Genomic DNA, 19,342 nt, shown 5'->3' with positions numbered 1-19,342 from the left:
TTTCTACATTAAATTGCTATATAAAGGCACGTTGTTGTGGCAATGTTGTTGTTGTATCTTATTGTCCCCTGTAAATTGCATGTCCTGGATTGCTGCTTTTAAGCAGGGCGTTATGTACATACGGTGCAGGGCAGTGGGGACTATTTGGACCGCTCTGTCAAACAGCCAGCACAGATTGAGTGACAGGGACAGCCTGACTATCAGTTCAGTTGTTCTCCTGGAGCTCGCTGTGTGATGAAAGCGATTGTAGCACAGGCTTCTGACCCACCAGGAGTTGGAGTGAAAGAAGCAGCTCTGATTCTGTCAGCGGGTTTACATTATAAGACCATAAGAAACATAAGAATTAGGAACAGGAGTAGGCCATCTAGCCCCTCGAGCCTGCTCCGCCATTTAATAAGATCATGGCTGATCTGGTCGTGGACTCAGCTCCACTTACCCGCCCTCTCGCCGTAACCCTTAATTCCCTTATTGCTTAAAAATCTATCTATCTTTGACTTGAAAACATTCAATGAGCCAGCCTCAACTGCTTCCTTGGGCAGAGAATTCCACAGATTCACAACCATCTGGGAGAAGAAATTCTTTCTCAACTCGGTTTTAAATTGGCTCCTCCGTATTTTGAGGCTGTGCCCCCTAGTTCTAGTCGCCCCTACCAGTGGAAACAACCTCTCTGCCTCTATCCTGTCTATCCCTTTCATGATTTTAAATGTTTCTATAAGATCACCCCTCATCCTTCTGAACTCCAACGAGTAAAGACCCAGTCTACTCAATCTATCATCATAAGTTAACCCCCTCATTTCTGGAATCAGCCTAGTGAATCGTCTCTGTACCCCTTCCAAAGCTAGTATATCCTTCCTTAAGTAAGGTGACCAAAACTGCACGCAGTACTCCAGATGCGGCCTTATCAATACCTTATACAGTTGCAGCAAGACCTCCTGCTTTTGTATTCCATCCCTCTCGCAATGAAGGCCAACATTCCATTTGCCTTCCTGATTACCTGCTGCACCTGCAAACTAACCTTTTGGGATTCATGCACAAGGACCCCCAGGTCCCTCTGCACCACAGCATGTTGTAATTTCTCCCCATCCAAATAATATTCCCTTTTACTGTTTTTTTTCCCAAGGTGGATGACCTCACACTTTCCGACATTGTATTCCATCTGCCAAACCTTCGCCCATTCGCTTAAACTATCCAAATCTCTTTGCAGCCTCTCTGAGTCCTCTACACAACCCGCTTTCCCACTAATCTTAGTGTCATCTGCAAATTTTGTTGTACTACACTCTGTCCCCTCTTCCAGGTCATCTATGTATATTGTAAACAGTTGTGGTCCCAGCACTGATCCCTGTGGCACACCACTAACCACTGATTTCCAACCGGAAAAAGACCCATTTATCCCGACTCTCTGCTTTCTGTTCGCCAGCCAATTCTCTATCCATGCTAATACATTTCCTCTGACTCCGCGTACCTTTATCTTCTGCAGTAACCTTTTGGGTGGCACCTTATCGAATGCCTTTTGGAAATCTAAATACACCACATCCATCGGTACACCTCTATCCACCATGCTCGTTATATCCTCAAAGAATTCCAGTTAGTTAGTTAAACATGATTTCCCCTTCATGAATCCATGCTGCGTCTTCTTGATTGGACTATTCCTATCTAGATGTCCCACTATTTCTTCCTTAATGATAGTTTCAAGCATTTTCCCCACTACAGATGTTAAACTAACCGGCCTATAGTTACCCGCAGTGTTGGTGGGAAATGAAATATAGAAACATAGAAATATAGAAAATAGGTGCAGGAGTTGGCCATTCGGCCCTTTGAGCCTGCACCGCCATTCAATATGGTCATGGCTGATCATTCACCTCAGTACCCCTTTCCTGCTTTCTCTCCATACCCCTTGATCCCTTTAGCTGTAAGGGCCACATCTAACTCCCTCTTGAATATATCCAATGAATTGGCATCAACAACTCTCTGTGGCAGGGAATTCCACAGGTTAACAACTCTCTGTGTGAAGAAGTTTCTCCTCATCTCAGTCCTAAATGGCCTACCCCTTATCCTAAGATTGTGTCTCCTGGTTCTGGACTTCCCCAACATCGGGAACATTCTTCCTGCATCTAATCTGTCCAGTCCCGTCAGAATTTTCTATGTTTCTATGAGATCTCCTCTCATCCTTCTAAACTCCAGTGAATAAAGGCCCAATCGATCCAGTCTCTCCTCATATGTCAGTCCAGCCATTCCGGGAATCAGTCTAGTGAACCTTTGCTGCACTCCCTCAATAGCAAGAACGTCCGTCCTCAGATTAGGAGACCAAAACTGAACACAATATTCCAGGTGAGGCCTCACCAAGGCCCTGTACAACTACAGTAAGACCTCCCTGCCCCTATACACAAAACCCCTAGCTATGAAGGTCAACATACCATTTGCCTTCTTCACCGCCTGCTGTACCTACATGCCAACTTCCAATGACTGATGTACCATGACACCCAAGTCTCGTTGCACCTCCCCTTTTCCTAATCTGCCGCCATTCAAATAATATTCTGCCTTCGTGTTTTTGCCCCCAAAGTGGATAACCTCACATTTATCCACATTGTACTGCATCTACCATGTATTTGCCCACTCACCTAACCTGTCCAAGTCAACCTGCAGCCTTTTAGCATCCTCCTCACAGCTCACACCGCCACCCAGTTTAGTGTCACCTGCAAACGTGGAGATATTACACTCAATTCCTTCATTTAATCATTAATGTATATTGTAAATAGCTGGGGTCCCAGCAGTGAGCCCTGTGGCACCCCACTAGTCACTGCCTGCCATTCTGAAAAGGACCCGTTTTTCCCAACTCTCTGCTTCCTGTCTGCCAACCAGTTCTCTAACCATGCCAGTACATTCCACCCAATACCATGTGCTTTGATTTTGCACACCAATCTCTTGTGTGGGACCTTGTCAAAAGCCTTTTGAAAGTCCAAATTGACCACTTCCACTGATTCTCCCTTGTGAACTCTACTGGTTACATTCTCAAAAAATTCCAGAAGATTTGTCAAGCATGATTTCCCTTTCATAAATCCATGTTGACTTGGACCGATCCTGTCATTGCTTTCCAAATGCGCTGTTATTTCATCTTTAATAATTGATTCCAACATTTTCCCCACTACTGATGTCAGGCTACCCGGTCTATAATTACCCGTATTCTCTCTGCCTCCTTTTTTAAAAAGTGGTGTTACATTAGCTACCCTCCAGTCCATAGGAACTGATCCAGAGTCGATAGACTGTTGTAAAATGATCAACAATCCATCCACTATTTCTAGGGCCACTTCCTTAAGTACTCTGGGATGCAGACTGTCAGGGCCCATGGATTTATCCGCCTTCAATCCCATCAATTTCCTTAACACAATTTCCAGCCAATAAGGATAACCTTCAGTTCCTCCTTCTCACTAGACCCTCGGTCCCCTAGTACTTCCGGAAGGTTATTTGTGTCTTCCTTCGTGAAGACAGAACCAAAGTATTTGTTCAATTGGTCTGCCACTTCTTTGTTCCCCATTAAAAATTTAACTGAATCTGACTGCAAGGGACCTATGTTTGTATTCACTAATCTTTTTCTCTTCACATATCTATAGAAGCTTTTGCAGTCAGTTTTTATGTTCCCAGCAAGCTTCCTCTCATACTCTATTTTCCCCTTCCTAATTATACCCTCTGTCCTCCTCTGCTGAATTCTAAATTTCTCCGGTCCTCAGGTTTGCTGCCTTTTCTTGCCAATTTGTATGCCTTTTCCTTGGATTTAATATTATCCTTAATTTCCCTTGTTAGCCACGGTTGAGCCACCTTTCCCGTTTTATTTTTACTCCAGACTTGGATGTACAATTGTTGAAGTTCATCCATGTGATCTTTAAATGTTTACCATTGCCTATCTACCACCAAACCTCTAAGTATCATTTGCCAGTCTATTCTAGCCAATTCACGTCTCATATCATCGAAATTACTTTTCCTTATGTTCAGGAATCTAGTCTCTGAATTAACTGTGTCACTCTCCATCTTGATAAGAAATTCGACCATATTATGGTCACTCTTCCCCAAGGGACCTTGCACAATAAGATTGCTAATTAGTCCTTTCTCATTACACATCACCCAGTCCAGGGTGGCCAGCCCTCTAGTTGGTTCCTCGACATATTGGTACAGAAAACCATCCCTAATACACTCCAGGAAATCCTCCTCCAACGTATTGCTCCCAGTTTGGTTAGCCCAATCTATATGTAGATTAAAGTCACCCCTGATAACTGCTGTACGTTTATTGCACGCATCCCTAATTTCTTGTTTGATGCTGTCCCCAACCTCACTACTACTGTTTGGTGGTCTGTGCACAACTCCCACTAGCGTTTTCTGCCCTTTGGTATTCCGCAGCTCAACCGATACAGATTCCACATCATCCAAGCTAATGTCCTTCCTTACTATTGTGTTAATTTCCTCTTTAACCAGCAATGCTACCCCACCTCCTTTTCCTTTCCGTCTATCCTTCCTGAATGTTGAATACCCCTAGATGTTGAGTTCCCAGCCTTGGTCTCCGTGATGCCAATCACATCGTATCCATTAATTGCTGCCTGTGCAGTTAATTCATCCACCTTATTACGAATATTCCTTGCATTGAGGCACAGAGCCTTCAGGCTTGTCTTTTTAACACACTTTTGCCCTTTTAGAATTTTGCTGCAATGTGGCCCTTTTTGATTTTTGCCTTGGGTTTCTCTGCCCTCCACTTTTACTTTTCTACTTTCTCTCTTTTGCTTCTGCCCCTATTTTACTTCCCTCTATCTCCCTGCATTGGTTCCCATCCCCCTGCCATATTAGTTTTACCCCTCCCCAACAGCACTAGCAAACACTCCCCCTAAGATATTGGTTCCAGTCCTGCCCAGGTGCAGACCGTCCGATTTGTACTGGTCCCACCTCCCCCAGAACCGGTTCCAATGTCCCAGGAATTTGAATCCTTCCCATTTGGTTGCTCTACCAATCTCTTCAGCTGTGACTGCCAGTTCATCAGTGTATGAAAAATAAAGCACTTCTTCCCTATAGGGTGTAACTTGTGATGGGGAAGGCAATCTAGACCTTGCATCAGTATTACTGTGATCAACTGATCGTCTGTATTCAATATCATATGTATATGCTGACAAAATCAAAGCCCTTCTCAGCAACCTTACAGAGGAATAGGATCATGGAATCATACAGCACACGAGGAGGCCATTCAGCCCATCGTGTCTGAGCCAGCTCTGTGAAAGAGTGACCTAGTTACTCTCACTCCCCCGCACTTTCCCCACAGCCCGGAAAATCTCTCCCTTTCATGTATTTAGCTAAGTCTCTTTTGAAAGTTATTATTCAATCTGTTTCCAACATGAAAACATTTTTTCCTCATCTCCCCTCTGCTTTTTGCCAACCGCCTAGAATCTGTGTCCTACCGACCTTCCTGCCACTGGGAATCATTATGTATGTAAATATCACCAATATGTAAGACTTGCCACCAGGGGGCACTTCTGTGGGAGACCCAAGGGTCACCTGCACACCCTGGGCAAGCAGATATAAAAGGCAGTCTACCATGCTGTCTCCTCACTCTGGAGTTACAATAAAGAGGCCAAGGTCATAACAGTTTGAGCTTGAGATATACAGTCTTGTGGGGTTATTCTAAATGTAACAATTGGTGACGAGTAACAGATCACGAACTTTAACGCAGTTATGGCTGCCATTGGTATTCTTGAGAGATTTGTTGAGGGTGATGATTGAGAAGCCTTCGTTGAGCGTCTTGACCAGTACTTTGTGGCCAACGAGCTGGAAAAGGAAGAATCCGCGATCAAGCGCAGGGCGATTCACTTCCTACTGACACTGCGGTTATAATGTAAATCCGCTGCCAGAATCCGAGCTGCTTCCTTCACTCCAACTCCTGATGGGCCAGAAGCCTACAAGCATTTCCATCACACAGCAAGCTCCAGGAGAACAACTGAACTGATAGTCAGGCTGTCCCTATCATCAATCTGTGCCGGCTGTTTGACAGAGCGGTACAAATAGTCACACTGCCCTGCTCTATCCCCACTGCCCCGCACCGTATGTACATAACGCCCTGCTCAAAGGCAGCAATCCAGGACATGCAATTTATAGGAGACAATAAGATACAACAACAACACTGCCAACAATGTGCCTTTATATAGCAACTTTAATGTAGAAAAATGATCCAATGCGCTTTACAGAGGCGTAATTAAACAACATTTGGGGGTCCAGCCATAGGAGGACCTATTAGGATAGGTAGCCAAAAGCTTGGTTAAAGCGGTCAGTTTAAGAAGCATTTTAAAGGAGGAGAGAGGTTCAAAGAGTGAATTCCAAAGCTCCGGGCCTGGCCAGCTGAAGGCATGGCTGCCAATGATGGATGAAGGGAGTGGGAGATGATCAAAGACCGAGACTCAGTGGGCGGATATTTCAGGATCCGTTTGCGGGTCCATGATATATGGCCTCATCAAAAAGCTGCTAGTGCCGACGAAACCAACGAACAAGACATATGAAGAGCTGTGCATGCTGGTTCAGGAACACCTCAAGCCGAAGGAGAGCATCTTGATGGCCAGGCATCGCTTTTATATGAACCAGTGCTCCGAGAGCCAGGACGTGGCAAGCTATGTCACCGACCTAAGACGCCTTGCGGGAACGTGCATATTTGCTGGATTTTTGGGGGAAGTGTTGCGGGACTTTTTCGTGCTTGGAATCGGCCACGAGGTCATTCTTTGCAAACTGCTGCCTGCCGAATCCCTAGATCTGAGCAAGACCATCACGATAGCCCAGGCTTTCATATCCAAGAACGATAACACTAAGCAGATATCTTCTCAGCATCGAAGCTCACCGGCAAGTACTGTGCATAAAATAATGCCTTCAGCAGGCAGAACTGTGCATGGCAGGGCCTACACGCCTGCAGAGGCCAGACCTAGGATGTCTCAGAGTCCGCCGTGGTGCATGAATGCGAATCTATTAGCACCAGGTTGGCGCTGCGGGGGTAATCATCGAGCTCATCAATGTCGATTCAAGCACTACGTGTGCAAGGGCTGTGGAATAGTGGGGCACCATCAGTGAATGTGCAAACGTACTGTGACTCACCACGTGGCAGAGTCGACAGAAGATGACCAATCTGGTGCGGATCACGTTGAACGAGTAAGAGAGGCAATTCAACCCAAGGCTGAAGAGGAAGAGTATAGGGTACACACCTTCACCATCAAAAGCCCTCCGATAATGTAAAAAGTCAAATTAAATGACATTCCAGTTCCCATGGAATTGGACACGGGGGCGAGTCAGTCAATTATGAGCCAGAAGGCTTTTGAGAAACTGTGGGGCAACAAGGCACAAAGGCCAAAACTAAGCCCGATTCATTCAAAAAAAGCTGTGCACTTACACCAAAGAGCTCATACCAGTCATTGGCAGTGCGACAGTGAAGGTATCGTACGATGGAGCTGTGCATGAGTTACCAGGCGATGGACCAACGTTGTTCAGCAGAAGCTGGCTAGGAAAGATCCTATGGAACTGGGACGACATCAAAGCGCTGTCTTCGGAGGACGACGCCTCGTGCGCTCAAGTGTTCAACAAATTCCCGTCATTATTTGAGCCAGGCATTGGCAACTTCACAGGTGCCAAAGGGCAGATCCATCTAGTCCCGGATGCACGACCTGTTCATCACAAGGCCCGACCGTTTCCATACATGATGCAAAAGAAATTCGAGATTGAGCTGGACAGACTTCAACGAGAGGGGATCATATCACCAGTTGAGTTCAACGTGTGGGCCAGTCCAATTGTTCAGGTGTTGAAGAGCGATGGGACGGTCAGAATCTGCGGGGACTACAAGGTAACGATCAACCGAGTCTCGTTACAGGACCAGTACCCACTACCCAAAGCAAATGACCTGTTTGCAACGCTAGCAGGAGGAAGGTTGCTCGCCAAGCTGGATCTAACCTCTGCTTACATGACACAGGAGCTCGCTGAACCTTCGAAAAAATTGACATGCATCAATATGAACAGAGGACTGTTCATATACCACAGATGTCTCTTTGGGATTCGCTCGGCTGCGGCCATCTTCCAGAGGAACATGGAGAGTCTGCTGAAATCAGTTCCACGCACCGTGGTGTTTCACGATGACATCTTGATCACTGGCCACAACACCACCGAACACTTGCACAACCTGGAAGAGATTCTCAAGCGACTGGACAGAGTGGGACTCAGGTTGAAACACTGCAAGTGTGTTTTCCTGGCGCCAGAGGTTGAATTTCTGGGGAGAAAGATTGCGACAGATGGCATCAGACCCATGGACTCCAAGACGGAGGCCATCAAGAATGCACCCAGATCACAGAAAGTGACGGTGCTGCATTTGTTCCTGGGACTCCAACTATTTTGGTAACTTTCTACCGGGGTTGAGCACTTTGCTGGAACCATTGCATTTATTGCTACGCAAGGGTCACAACTGGGTTTGGGGTAAATCTCAAGAGACAGCCTTTAATAAGGCCAGAAATCTGCTATGTTCCAACAAGATACTTGTATTGTATGACCCGTGTAAACGTTTAGTACTAGCTTGTGATGCACCTTCGTACGGGGTCAGTTGTGTGTTACAGCAAACCAATGGGTCAGGCATGCTCCACCTCACAGTTGATAAGCTCTCCGTTGGAGTGGAGCTAAACTACAGAACCAGTGGGAAGCTGTTCAACCTTCTCTGTCTCCAGGCCAGGTCCAAGAACACCCCAAGCTCTGTCGACGAGCTACAGTACGCGGACATGCCTGCGTCTGTGCACACACAGAGGCTGAACTCCAGGACATAGTCAACGTATTTACCGAGGCGTATGAAAGCATGGACCTTATGTTAAACATTAGTAAGACAAAGGTCCTCCACCAGCCTGTCCTCGCCGCACAGCACTGCCCCCCAAACATCAAGATCCACGGCGTGGCCCTGGTCAACGTAGACCACTTCCCCTATCTCGGGAGCCTCCTATTAACAAGAGCAGGCATTGGTGATGAGATCCAACACCGCCTCCAGTGCGCCAGTGCAGCCTTCGGCCGCCTGAGGGAAAGAGTGTTTGAAGATCAGTCCCTCAAAACTGTCACCAAGCTCATGGTCTACAGGGCCGTAGTAATACCTGCCCTCCTGTATGGCTCAGAGACATGAACCATGTACAGTAGACACCTCAAGTCGCTGGAGAAATACCACAAGCGATGTCTCCGCAAGATCCTGCAAATCCCCTGGGAGGACAGATGCACAAACATTAGCTAGGACAACATCCCCAGCATTGAAGCACTGGCCACACTTGATCAGCTCCGCTAGGCAGGCCACATAGTCCGCATGCCAGACACGAGACTCCCAAAGCAAGCGCTCTACTCGGAACTTGTCCACGGCAAACGAGCCAAAGGCAGGCAGAGGAAACGTTACAAAGACACCCTCAAAGCCTCCCTGATAAATGGCGACATCCCCACTGACACCTGGGAGTCTTTGGCCATAGACCGCCCTAAGTGGGGGAAGTGCATTCGGGAGGGCGCTGAGCACCTCGAGTCTCATCGCTGAGAGCTTGCAGAAATCAAGCGCAGGCAGCGGAAAGAGTGTGCGGCAAACCAGGCCCCCTGCCCACCCTTTCCCTAACGACTATCTGTCCCACCTGTGACAGAGACTGTGGTTCTCGTATTGGACTGTTCAGCCACCTAAGAACTCATATTATGAGTGGAAGCAAGTCTTCCTCGATTCCGAGGGACTGCCTATGATGGGTCAGGCAAACTGCAACCGGTTGCATATATGTCCAGAAGCTTATCTAAGGCTGAAAGAGCCTACAGTATGGTTGAAAAAGAAACATTAGCATGCGTATATGGGGTTAAGAAAATGCAGAAATACCTATTTGGGTTCCGGTTTGAGCTCGAAACTGATCACAAGCCTTTCATTTAGTTCTTCTCAGAAAGCAAAGGTATTAGCACCAATGCTTCGTCCCGCATCCAAAGATGGGCACTAACGTTATCTGCGTATGATTATATAATCCGCCACAGACCAGACACTGAGAACTGTGCGGATGCCCTCAGTCGGCGACCATTGCCCACCACCGGGATGGAAATGCCGCAACCCGCAGACTTGCTCCTTGTAATGGATGCTTTTGAGAGCGAGGGGGTCACCCGTCACAGCTCGCCAGATCAGGACCTGGACTAGCCAGGACCCTGTGCTATCACTAGTAAAAATTTGCATCCTCAATGGGAGCTGGATGGCAGTCCCAGGGGAAATGCAAGACGAAATTAAGCCGTTCCACCGACGCAAGGATGAAATGTCCATCCATTCGAACTGTCTCCTATGGGGGAATCATGTAATTTTGCCAAAAAAAGGCAGGGAAATGTTTATATGTGACCTTCACAGTACCCACCCAGGCATAGTCATGATGAAGGCTATCACCAGGTCGCACGTTTGGTGGCCCGGCATTGACTCGGAATTGGAGTCATGTGTACACCAATGTAACACTTGTGCACAGTTGAGCAATGCACCAAGAGAGGCCCCATTGAGTCTGTGGTCATGGCCCTCCAAACCGTGGTCCAGGGTCCATGTAGATTTCGCTGGCCCCTTTCTAGGAAAGATGTTCCTAGTAGCAGTAGATGCTTACTCTAAATGGATTGAATGTATAATAATATCATCCTGTATGTCCAATGCCACCATTGAAAGCCTCCGGGCCATGTTCACCACCCATGGTTTGTCCAACATCCTTGTTAGTAACAATGGACCATGTTTCACCAGTTCAGAATTCATTGAGTTGATGACCCGCAATGGCATCAAGCATGTCAGGTCTGCCCCGTTTAAGCCCGCATCCAATGGTCAAGCGGAACGTGCAGTCCAAACCATTAAGCAAAGCTTGTAACGCGTGACATACGGTTCCCTGCAGACCCGGTTATCTCGGATTCTGCTCAGCTACCGCACCCGACCCCACTCGCTTACTGGTGTTCCCCCTGCAGAATTGCTAATGAAGAGAGCACTCAAATCCAGGCTCTCCTTAGTCCACCTGGATCTCAATGATCATGTAGAAACCCGGCGTCACCGGCATAACATGTACCACGATCGCACGGCTGTATCACGTGACATTGAGGTTAATGACCCTGTATTTGTTCTTAATTACGGTCATGGTCCTAAGTAGGTTGCTGGCACTGTTTTAGCCAAGGGGGGGAATAGAGTGTTTGTTGTCAAACTTGTGAACAGACAAACATGCAGAAAGCACTTGGATCAGACCAAACTGCGGTTCACTGACAACCAATAACAGTTTGAAGAGGACATTACCATCAATGATCCACCAACACACACTCAACCAGCAATCGACCTCACGGTCAACCACAAGGATGAACCCACCATGCCCAATAGTCCGATCAGACCAGTCACACCGCAGTGCAGCAATGATCGGACCGACTCACCCATGCCAGGACTTCAACTCAGGCGATCAACCAGGGAACGCAGAGCCCCGGATCGCCTCAACTTGTAAATAACTTGTACATAAGACTTTGGGGGGGAGGGGGGAATGATGTTATGTATGTAAATATCACCAATGTGTGAGACTTGCCAACAGGGGACGCATCTGTGGGAGACTCTAGGGTCACCTGCACACCCCGGGCAAGCAGGTATAAAAGGCAATCTACCATGCTGCCTCCTCACTCTGGAGTTACAATAAAGAGGCCGTCACACCAGTTTGAGCTTAAGATATACAGTCTTGTGGGGTTATTCTAAATGTAACAGAAATAGCTTTTCCTTCTCTACTTTATCAAAACTGTTCATGATTTTCACCCCTATCAAATCTCCCCTTAACCTTCTCTGTTTTAGAGCACAGCCGTAGAAACTAACATTGTTCAGAGCTCTGTCCCGGGATACACTAACACTTACTGTTTATCCGGTTTTGCAATGAAGCAAAGCGTAAAAATGGCAAAATCAAACTCGGGGCTGGAGCCAACGATTCCTGAGCCCACTGCCTTGTAGTATCCATTCCAGTTAAACTGCATGGCCAGGATATCGGGGTAGTCCGTCCACTGTGGAGACAGGGCAAACCATCAAACCCATCAAATCATCAAACCCATCAACCCATCAAACCATCAAAGCATCAAACCATCCAACCATCAAACCCATCGAACCATCAAACCCATCAAACCATCAAAGCATCAAACCATCAAACCATCGAACCAATCAAACCATCAAACCATCAAACCCATCAAACCATCAAACCCATCAAACCATCGAACCATCAAACCATCAAATCATCGAACCATCAAACCATCGAACCATCAAACCCACCAGACCATCAAACCCATCAAACCATCGAACCATCAAACCATCAAAGCCATCAGACCATCAAACCCATCAAACCATCAAACCATCAAACCCATCAGACCATCAAACCATCAAACACATCAGACCATCAAACCCATTGAACCATCAAACCATCAAAGCCATCAGACTATCAAACTATCAACCCATCAAACCCATGAAACCATCAAACCCATCAAACCATCGAACCATCAAAGCCATCAAGCCATCAAAGCCATCGAACCATCGAACCATCAAACCATCAACCCATCAAACCATCAAACCCATTGAACCATCAAACCATCAAATCATCAAACCATCAAACCATCAAAGCCATCAAACAATCGAACCATCAAACCATCAAACCATCGAACCATCAAACCATCGAACCATTGAACCATCGAACGATCAAACCACCAAACCCATCAAACCATCAAAGCCATCAAACCCATCAGACCATCAAACCCATCAAACCATCGAACCATCAAACCATCAAACACATCAGACCATCAAACCCATTGAACCATTGAACCATCAAACTATCGAACCATCAAACCATCAAACCCATTGAACCATCGAACCATCAAACCATCAAACACATCAGACCATCAAACCCATTGAACCATCGAACCATTAAACCATCGAACCATCAAACCATCAAACCATTAACCCATTGAACCATCGAACCATCAAACCATCGAACCATCAAACCATCAAACCCATTGAACCATCGAACCATCAAACCATCAAACACATCAGACCATCAAACCCATTGAACCATCGAACCATTAAACCATCGAACCATCAAACCATCAAACCATTAACCCATCAACCCATCAAACATATCAAACCATTAAACCCATTGAACCATCGAACCATCAAACCATCGAACCATCAAAGCCATCAGACCATCAAACCCATCAAACCATCGAACCATCAAACCCATCAGACCATCAAACCATCAAACCCATCAGACCATCAAACCCATCAAACCATCAAACCATCAAACACATCAGACCATCAAACCCATCGAACCATCGAACCATCAAACCCATCAAAGCATCGAACCATCAAACCATCAAACCCATCAGACCATCCAAACCATCGAACCATCAAACCATCAAAAACATCAGACCATCAAACCCATCGAACCATCAAACCATCGAACCATCAAAGCCATCAGACCATCATACCATCAACCCATCAAACCATCAGACACATCAAACCATCAAACCCATCAAACCATCAAACCCATCAGACCATCAAACCATCAAACGATCAAACCACCAAACCCATCAAAGCCATCAAACCATCAAACACATCAGACCATCAAACCCATTGAACCATCGAACCATCAAACCATCGAACCATCAAACCATCAAACCATCAACCCATCAAACAATCGAACCATCAAACCATCAACCCATCAAACCATCGAACCATCAAAGCCATCAGACCATCAAACCATCAAACCCATCAAACCCATCAAACCATCAAACGATCAAACAATTAAATAATCAAACAATCAAACAATCAAACCATCAGACCATCAAACCATCAAACCCTCAAACCCATCAAATCTACATATTGATTGGGCAAACCAAACTGGTAGCAATGCGGTGGAGGAGGATTTCCTGGAGTGTATTAGGGATGGTTTTCCAGACCAATATGTCGAGGAACCAACCAGAGAGCTGGCCATTCTAGTCTGGGTGATGTGTAATGAGAAGGGACTAATTAGCAATCTTGTTGTGCGAGGCCCCTTGGGGAAGAAACATAGAAACAGAGAAACATAGAAAATAGGTGCAGGAGTAGGCCATTCGGCCCTTCTAGCCTGCACCGCCATTCAATGAGTTCATGGCTGAACATGCAACTTCAGTACCCCATTGCTGCTTTCTCGCCATACCCCTTGATCCCCATAGTATTAAGGACTTCATCTAACTCCTTTTTGAATATATTTCGTGAATTGGCCTCAACAACTTTCTGTGGTAGAGAATTCCACAGGTTCACCACTCTCTGGGTGAAGAAGTTTCTCCTCATCTCGGTCCTAAATGGCTTACCCCTTATCCTTAGACTGTGACACTTGGTTCTGGACTTACCCAACATTGGGAACATTCTTCCTGCATCTAACTTGTCTAAACCCATCAGAATTTTAAACGTTTCTATGAGGTCCCCTCTCATTCTTCTGAATTCCAGTGAATACAAGTCCAGTTGATCCAGTCTTTCTTGATAGGTCAGTCCCGCCATCCCGGGAATCAGTCTGGTGAACGTTCGCTGCATTCCCTCAATAGCAAGAATGTCCTTCCTCAGGTTGGGAGACCAAAACTGTACACAATACCCCAGGTGTGGCCTCACCAAGGCCCTGTACAACTGGAGCAACACCTCCCTGCCTCTGTACTCAAATCCCCTCGCTATGAAGGCCAACATGCCATTTGCTTTCTTAACCGCCTGCTGTACCTGCATGCCAACCTTCAATGACTGATGTACCATGACACCCAGGTCTCGTTGCACCTCCCCTTTTCCTAATCTGTCACCATTCAGATAATAGTCTGTCTCTCTGTTTTTACCACCAAAGTGGATAACCTCACATTTATCCACATTATACTTCATCTGCCACGCATTTGCCCACTCACCTAACCTATCCAAGTCGCTCTGCAGCCGCATAGCATCCTCCTCGCAGCTCACACTGCCACCCAACTTAGTGTCATCCGCAAATTTGGAGATACTACATTTAATCCCTTCATCTAAATCATTAATGTACAGTGTAAACAACTGTGGCCCCAGCACAGAATCTTGCGGTACCCCACTAGTCACTGCCTGCCATTCTGAAAAGTCCCCATTTACTCCTACTCTTTGCTTCCTGTCTGACAACCTGTTCTCAATCCATGTCAGCACACTACCCCCAATCTCATGTGCTTTAACTTTGCACATTAATCTCTTGTGTGGGACCTTGTCGAAAGCCTTCTGAAAGTCCAAATATACCACATCAACTGGATCTCCCTTGTCCACTCTACTGGAAATATCCTCAAAAAATTCCAGAAGATTTGTTAAGCATGATTTCCCTTTCACAAATCCATGCTGACTTGGACCTATCATGTCACCTCTTTCCAAATGCGCTGCTATGACATCCTTAATAATTGATTCCATCATTACTGATGTCAGGCTGACCGGTCTATAATTCCCTATTTTCTCTCTCCCTCCTTTTTTAAAAAGTGGGGTTACATTGGCTACCCTCCACCCGATAGGAACTGATCCAGAGTCAATGGAATGTTGGAAAACGACTGTCAATGCATCCACTATTTCCAAGGCCACCTCCTTAAGTACTCTGGGATGCAGTCCATCAGGCCCTGGGGATTTATCGGCCTTCAATCCCATCAATTTCCCCAACACAATTTCCCGACTAATAAGGATTTCCCTCAGTTCCTCCTCCTTACTAGACCCTCTGACCCCTTTTATATCCGGAAGGTTGTTTGTGTCCTCCTCAGTGAATACCGAACCAAAGTACTTGTTCAATTGGTCCGCCATTTCTTTGTTCCCCGTTATGACTTCCCCTGATTCTGACTGCAGGGGACCTACGTTTGTCTTTACTAACCTTTTTCTCTTTACATATCTATAGAAACTTTTGCAATCCGTCTTAATGTTCCCTGCAAGCTTCCTCTCGTACTCGATTTTCCCTGCCCTAATCAAACCCTTTGTGCTCCTCTGCTGAGTTCTAAATTTCTCCCAGTCCCCAGGTTCACTGCTATTTCTGGCCAATTTGTATGCCACTTCCTTGGCTTTAATACTATCCCTGATTTCCCTTGATAGCCACGGTTGAGCCACCTTCACTTTTTTATTTTTACGCCAGACAGGAATGTACAATTGTTGTAGTTCATCCATACGGTCTCTAAATGTCTGCCATTGCCCATCCACAGTCAACCCCTTAAGTATCATTCACCAATCTATCCTAGCCAATTCACGCCTCATAGCTTCAAAGTTACCCTTCTTTAAGTTCTGGACCATGGTCTCTGAATTAACTGTTTCATTCTCCATCCTAATGCAGAATTCCACCATATTATGGTCACTCTTCCCCAAGGGGCCTCGCACAACGAGATTGCTAATTAATCTTCTCTCATTACACAACACCCAGTCTAAGATGGCCTCCCCCCTAGTTGGTTCCTCGACATATTGGCCTCGAAAACCATCCCTTATGCACCCAGGAAATCCTCCTCCACCGTATTGCTTCCAGTTTGGTTAGCCCAATCTATGTGCATATTAAAGTCACCCATTATAACTGCTGCACCTTTATTGCATGCACCCCTAATTTCCTGTTTGATGCCCTCCCCAATATCACTACTACTGTTTGGAGGTCTGTACACAACTCCCACTAATGTTTTTTGCCCTTTGGTGTTCTGCAGCTCTACCCATATAGATTCCAAATCATCCAAGCTAATGTCCTTTCTAACTATTGCATTAATCTCCTCCTTAACCAGCAATGCTAACCCACCTCCTTTTCCTTTTATTCTATCCTTCCTGAATGTTGAATACCCCTGGATGTTGAGTTCTCAGCCCTGATCATCCTGGAGCCACGTCTCTGTAATCCCAATCACATCATATTTGTTAACATCTATTTGCACAGTTAATTCATCCACCTTATTATGAATGCTCCTTGCATTAAGACACAAAGCCTTCAGGCTTGTTTTTTTAACACTCTTTGTCCTTTTAAAATTTTGCTGTACAGTGGCCCTTTTTGTTCTTTGCCTTGGGTTTCTCTGCCCTCCACTTTTCCTCATCTCCTTTCTGTCTTTTGTTTTTGTCTCCTTTTTGTTTCCCTCTGTCTCCCTGCATTGGTTCCCATCCCCCTGCCATATTAGTTTAACTCCTCCCCAACAGCACTTGCAAACACTCCCCGTAGGACATTGGTTCCGGTCCTGCCCAGGTGCAGACTGTCCAGTTTGTACTGGTCCCACCTCCCCCAGAACCGGTTCCAATGCCCCAGGAATTTGAATCCCTACCTGCTGCACCACTGCTCAAGCCATGTATTCATCTGTGCTATCCTACGATTCCTACTCTGACTAGCACGTGGCACTGGTAGCAATCCTGAGATTACTACTTTTGAGGTCCTACTTTTTAATTTAGCTCCTAGCTCCTTAAATTCATTTTGTAGGACCTCATCCCTTTTTTTACCTATGTCATTTGTACCAATGTGCACCACGACAACTGGCTGTTCTCCCTCCCTTTTTTGAATGTCCTGCACCCGCTCCGAGACATCCTTGACCTTTGCACCAGGGAGGCAACATACCATCCTGGAGTCTCGGTTGCGGCCGCAGAAACGCCTATCCATTCCCCTTACAATTGAATCCCCTATCACTATCACTCTTCCATTCTTTTTCCTGCCCTCCTGTGCAACAGAGCCAGTCATGGTGCCATGAACTTGGCTGCTGCTGCCCTCCCCTGATGAGTCATCCCCCCCAACAGTACTCAAAGCAGTGTATCTGCGGCAAAAAGTGACCATAATATGGTAGAATTCTTTATTAAGGTGGAGAGTGACAAAGTTAATTCAGAAACTCGGGTCCTGAACTTAAGGAACGGTAACTTTGATGGTATGAGGCACGAATTGGCGAGATTAGACTGGCAAATGATACTTAAAGGGTTGACGTTGGATAGGCAATGGTAGACCTTTAAAGATCATATGGACGAACTTCAACAATTGTACATCCCTGTCTGGAATAAAAATAAAATGGGGGAGGTGGCTCAACCGTGGCAAACAAGGGAAATTAAGGATCGTGTTAAATCCAAGGAAGAGGCATACAAATTAGCAGAAAAAGTGGCAAGCCAGAGGACTGGGAGAAATTTAGAATACAGCAGAGGAGGACAAAGGGTTTAATTAAGAGGGGGAAAATAGAGTATGAGAGTAAGCTTGACGGCAACATAAAAAATGACTGCAAAAGCTTCGATAGATATGTGAAGAGAAAAAGATTAGTGAAGACAAACGTAGGTCCCTTGCAGTCGGATTCGGGTGAATTTATAATTGGGAAAAAAGAAATGGCAGACCAATTGAACAAGTATTTTGGTTCTGTCTTCACAAAGGAAGACACAAATAACCTTCCGGATGTACTAGGGGACCGGAGGCCTAGTGAGCAGGAGGAACTGAAGGATATCCTTATTAGGCAGGAAATTGTGTTGGGGAAATTGACGGCATTGAAGGCCGATAAATTCCCGGGGCCTGATAGTCTACATCCTAGAGTACTTAAGGAAGTGGCCCTAGAAATAGTGGATGCATTGGTGATAATTTTCCAACAGTCTATCGAATCTGGATCAGTTCCTATGGACTGGAGGGTTGCTAATGTAACACCTCTTTTAATAAGAACATAAGAACATAAGAATTAGGAACAGGAGTAGGCCATCTAGCTCCTCGAGCCTGCTCCGCCATTCAACAAGATCAGCTGATCTGGCCGTGGACTCAGCTCCACTTACCCGTCAGTTCCCCGTAACCCTTAATTCCCTTATTGGTTAAAAATCGATCTATCTGTGACTTGAATGCATTCAATGAGCTAGCCTCAACTGCTTCCTTGGGCAGAGAATTCCACAGATTCACAACCCACTGGGAGAAGAAATTCCTTCTCAACTCGGTTTTAAATGGGCTCCCCCGTATTTTGAGGCTGTGCACCCTAGTTCTCGTCTCTCCTACCAGTGGAAACAAGCTCTCTGCCTCTATCTTGTCTATCCCTTTCATGATTTTAAATGTTTCTATAAGATCACTGCTCATCCTTCTGAACTCCAACGAGTAAAGACCCAGTCTACTCAATCTATCATCATAAGGTAACCCCCTCATCTCCGGAATCAGCCTAGTGAATCGTCTCTGTACCCCCTCCAAAGCTAGTATATCCTTCCTTAAGTAAGGTGACCAAATCTGCACGCAGTACTCCAGGTACGGTCTCACCAATACCCTGTACAGTTGCAGCAGGACCTCCTTGCGTTTGTACTCCATCCCTCTCGCAATGAAGGCCAACATTCCATTCGCCTTCCTGATTACCAGCTATACCTGCAAACTAAATTTTTGGGATTCATGCA

At 46.0% G+C, this 19,342-nt stretch overlaps 1 protein-coding gene across 1 annotated transcript in view; it reads right to left on the bottom strand.

Annotated features, from left to right (window-relative positions):
- The window catches only part of endou (endonuclease, polyU-specific), a 113,400-nt gene that overhangs the window by 775 nt on the left and 93,283 nt on the right, over positions 1-19,342 (bottom strand). The window contains exon 8 of the mRNA XM_070892805.1: positions 11,876-12,018. Coding sequence (XP_070748906.1) covers positions 11,876-12,018 — 143 coding nt within the window. The remainder of the gene's footprint in view (positions 1-11,875; positions 12,019-19,342) is intronic.

The sequence above is a fragment of the Pristiophorus japonicus genome, chromosome 11 (genome assembly GCF_044704955.1).
Source record: "Pristiophorus japonicus isolate sPriJap1 chromosome 11, sPriJap1.hap1, whole genome shotgun sequence".
NCBI classification, from domain to species: Eukaryota; Metazoa; Chordata; class Chondrichthyes; family Pristiophoridae; genus Pristiophorus; species Pristiophorus japonicus.
This window is presented reverse-complemented; position numbering and strand designations above follow the sequence as displayed.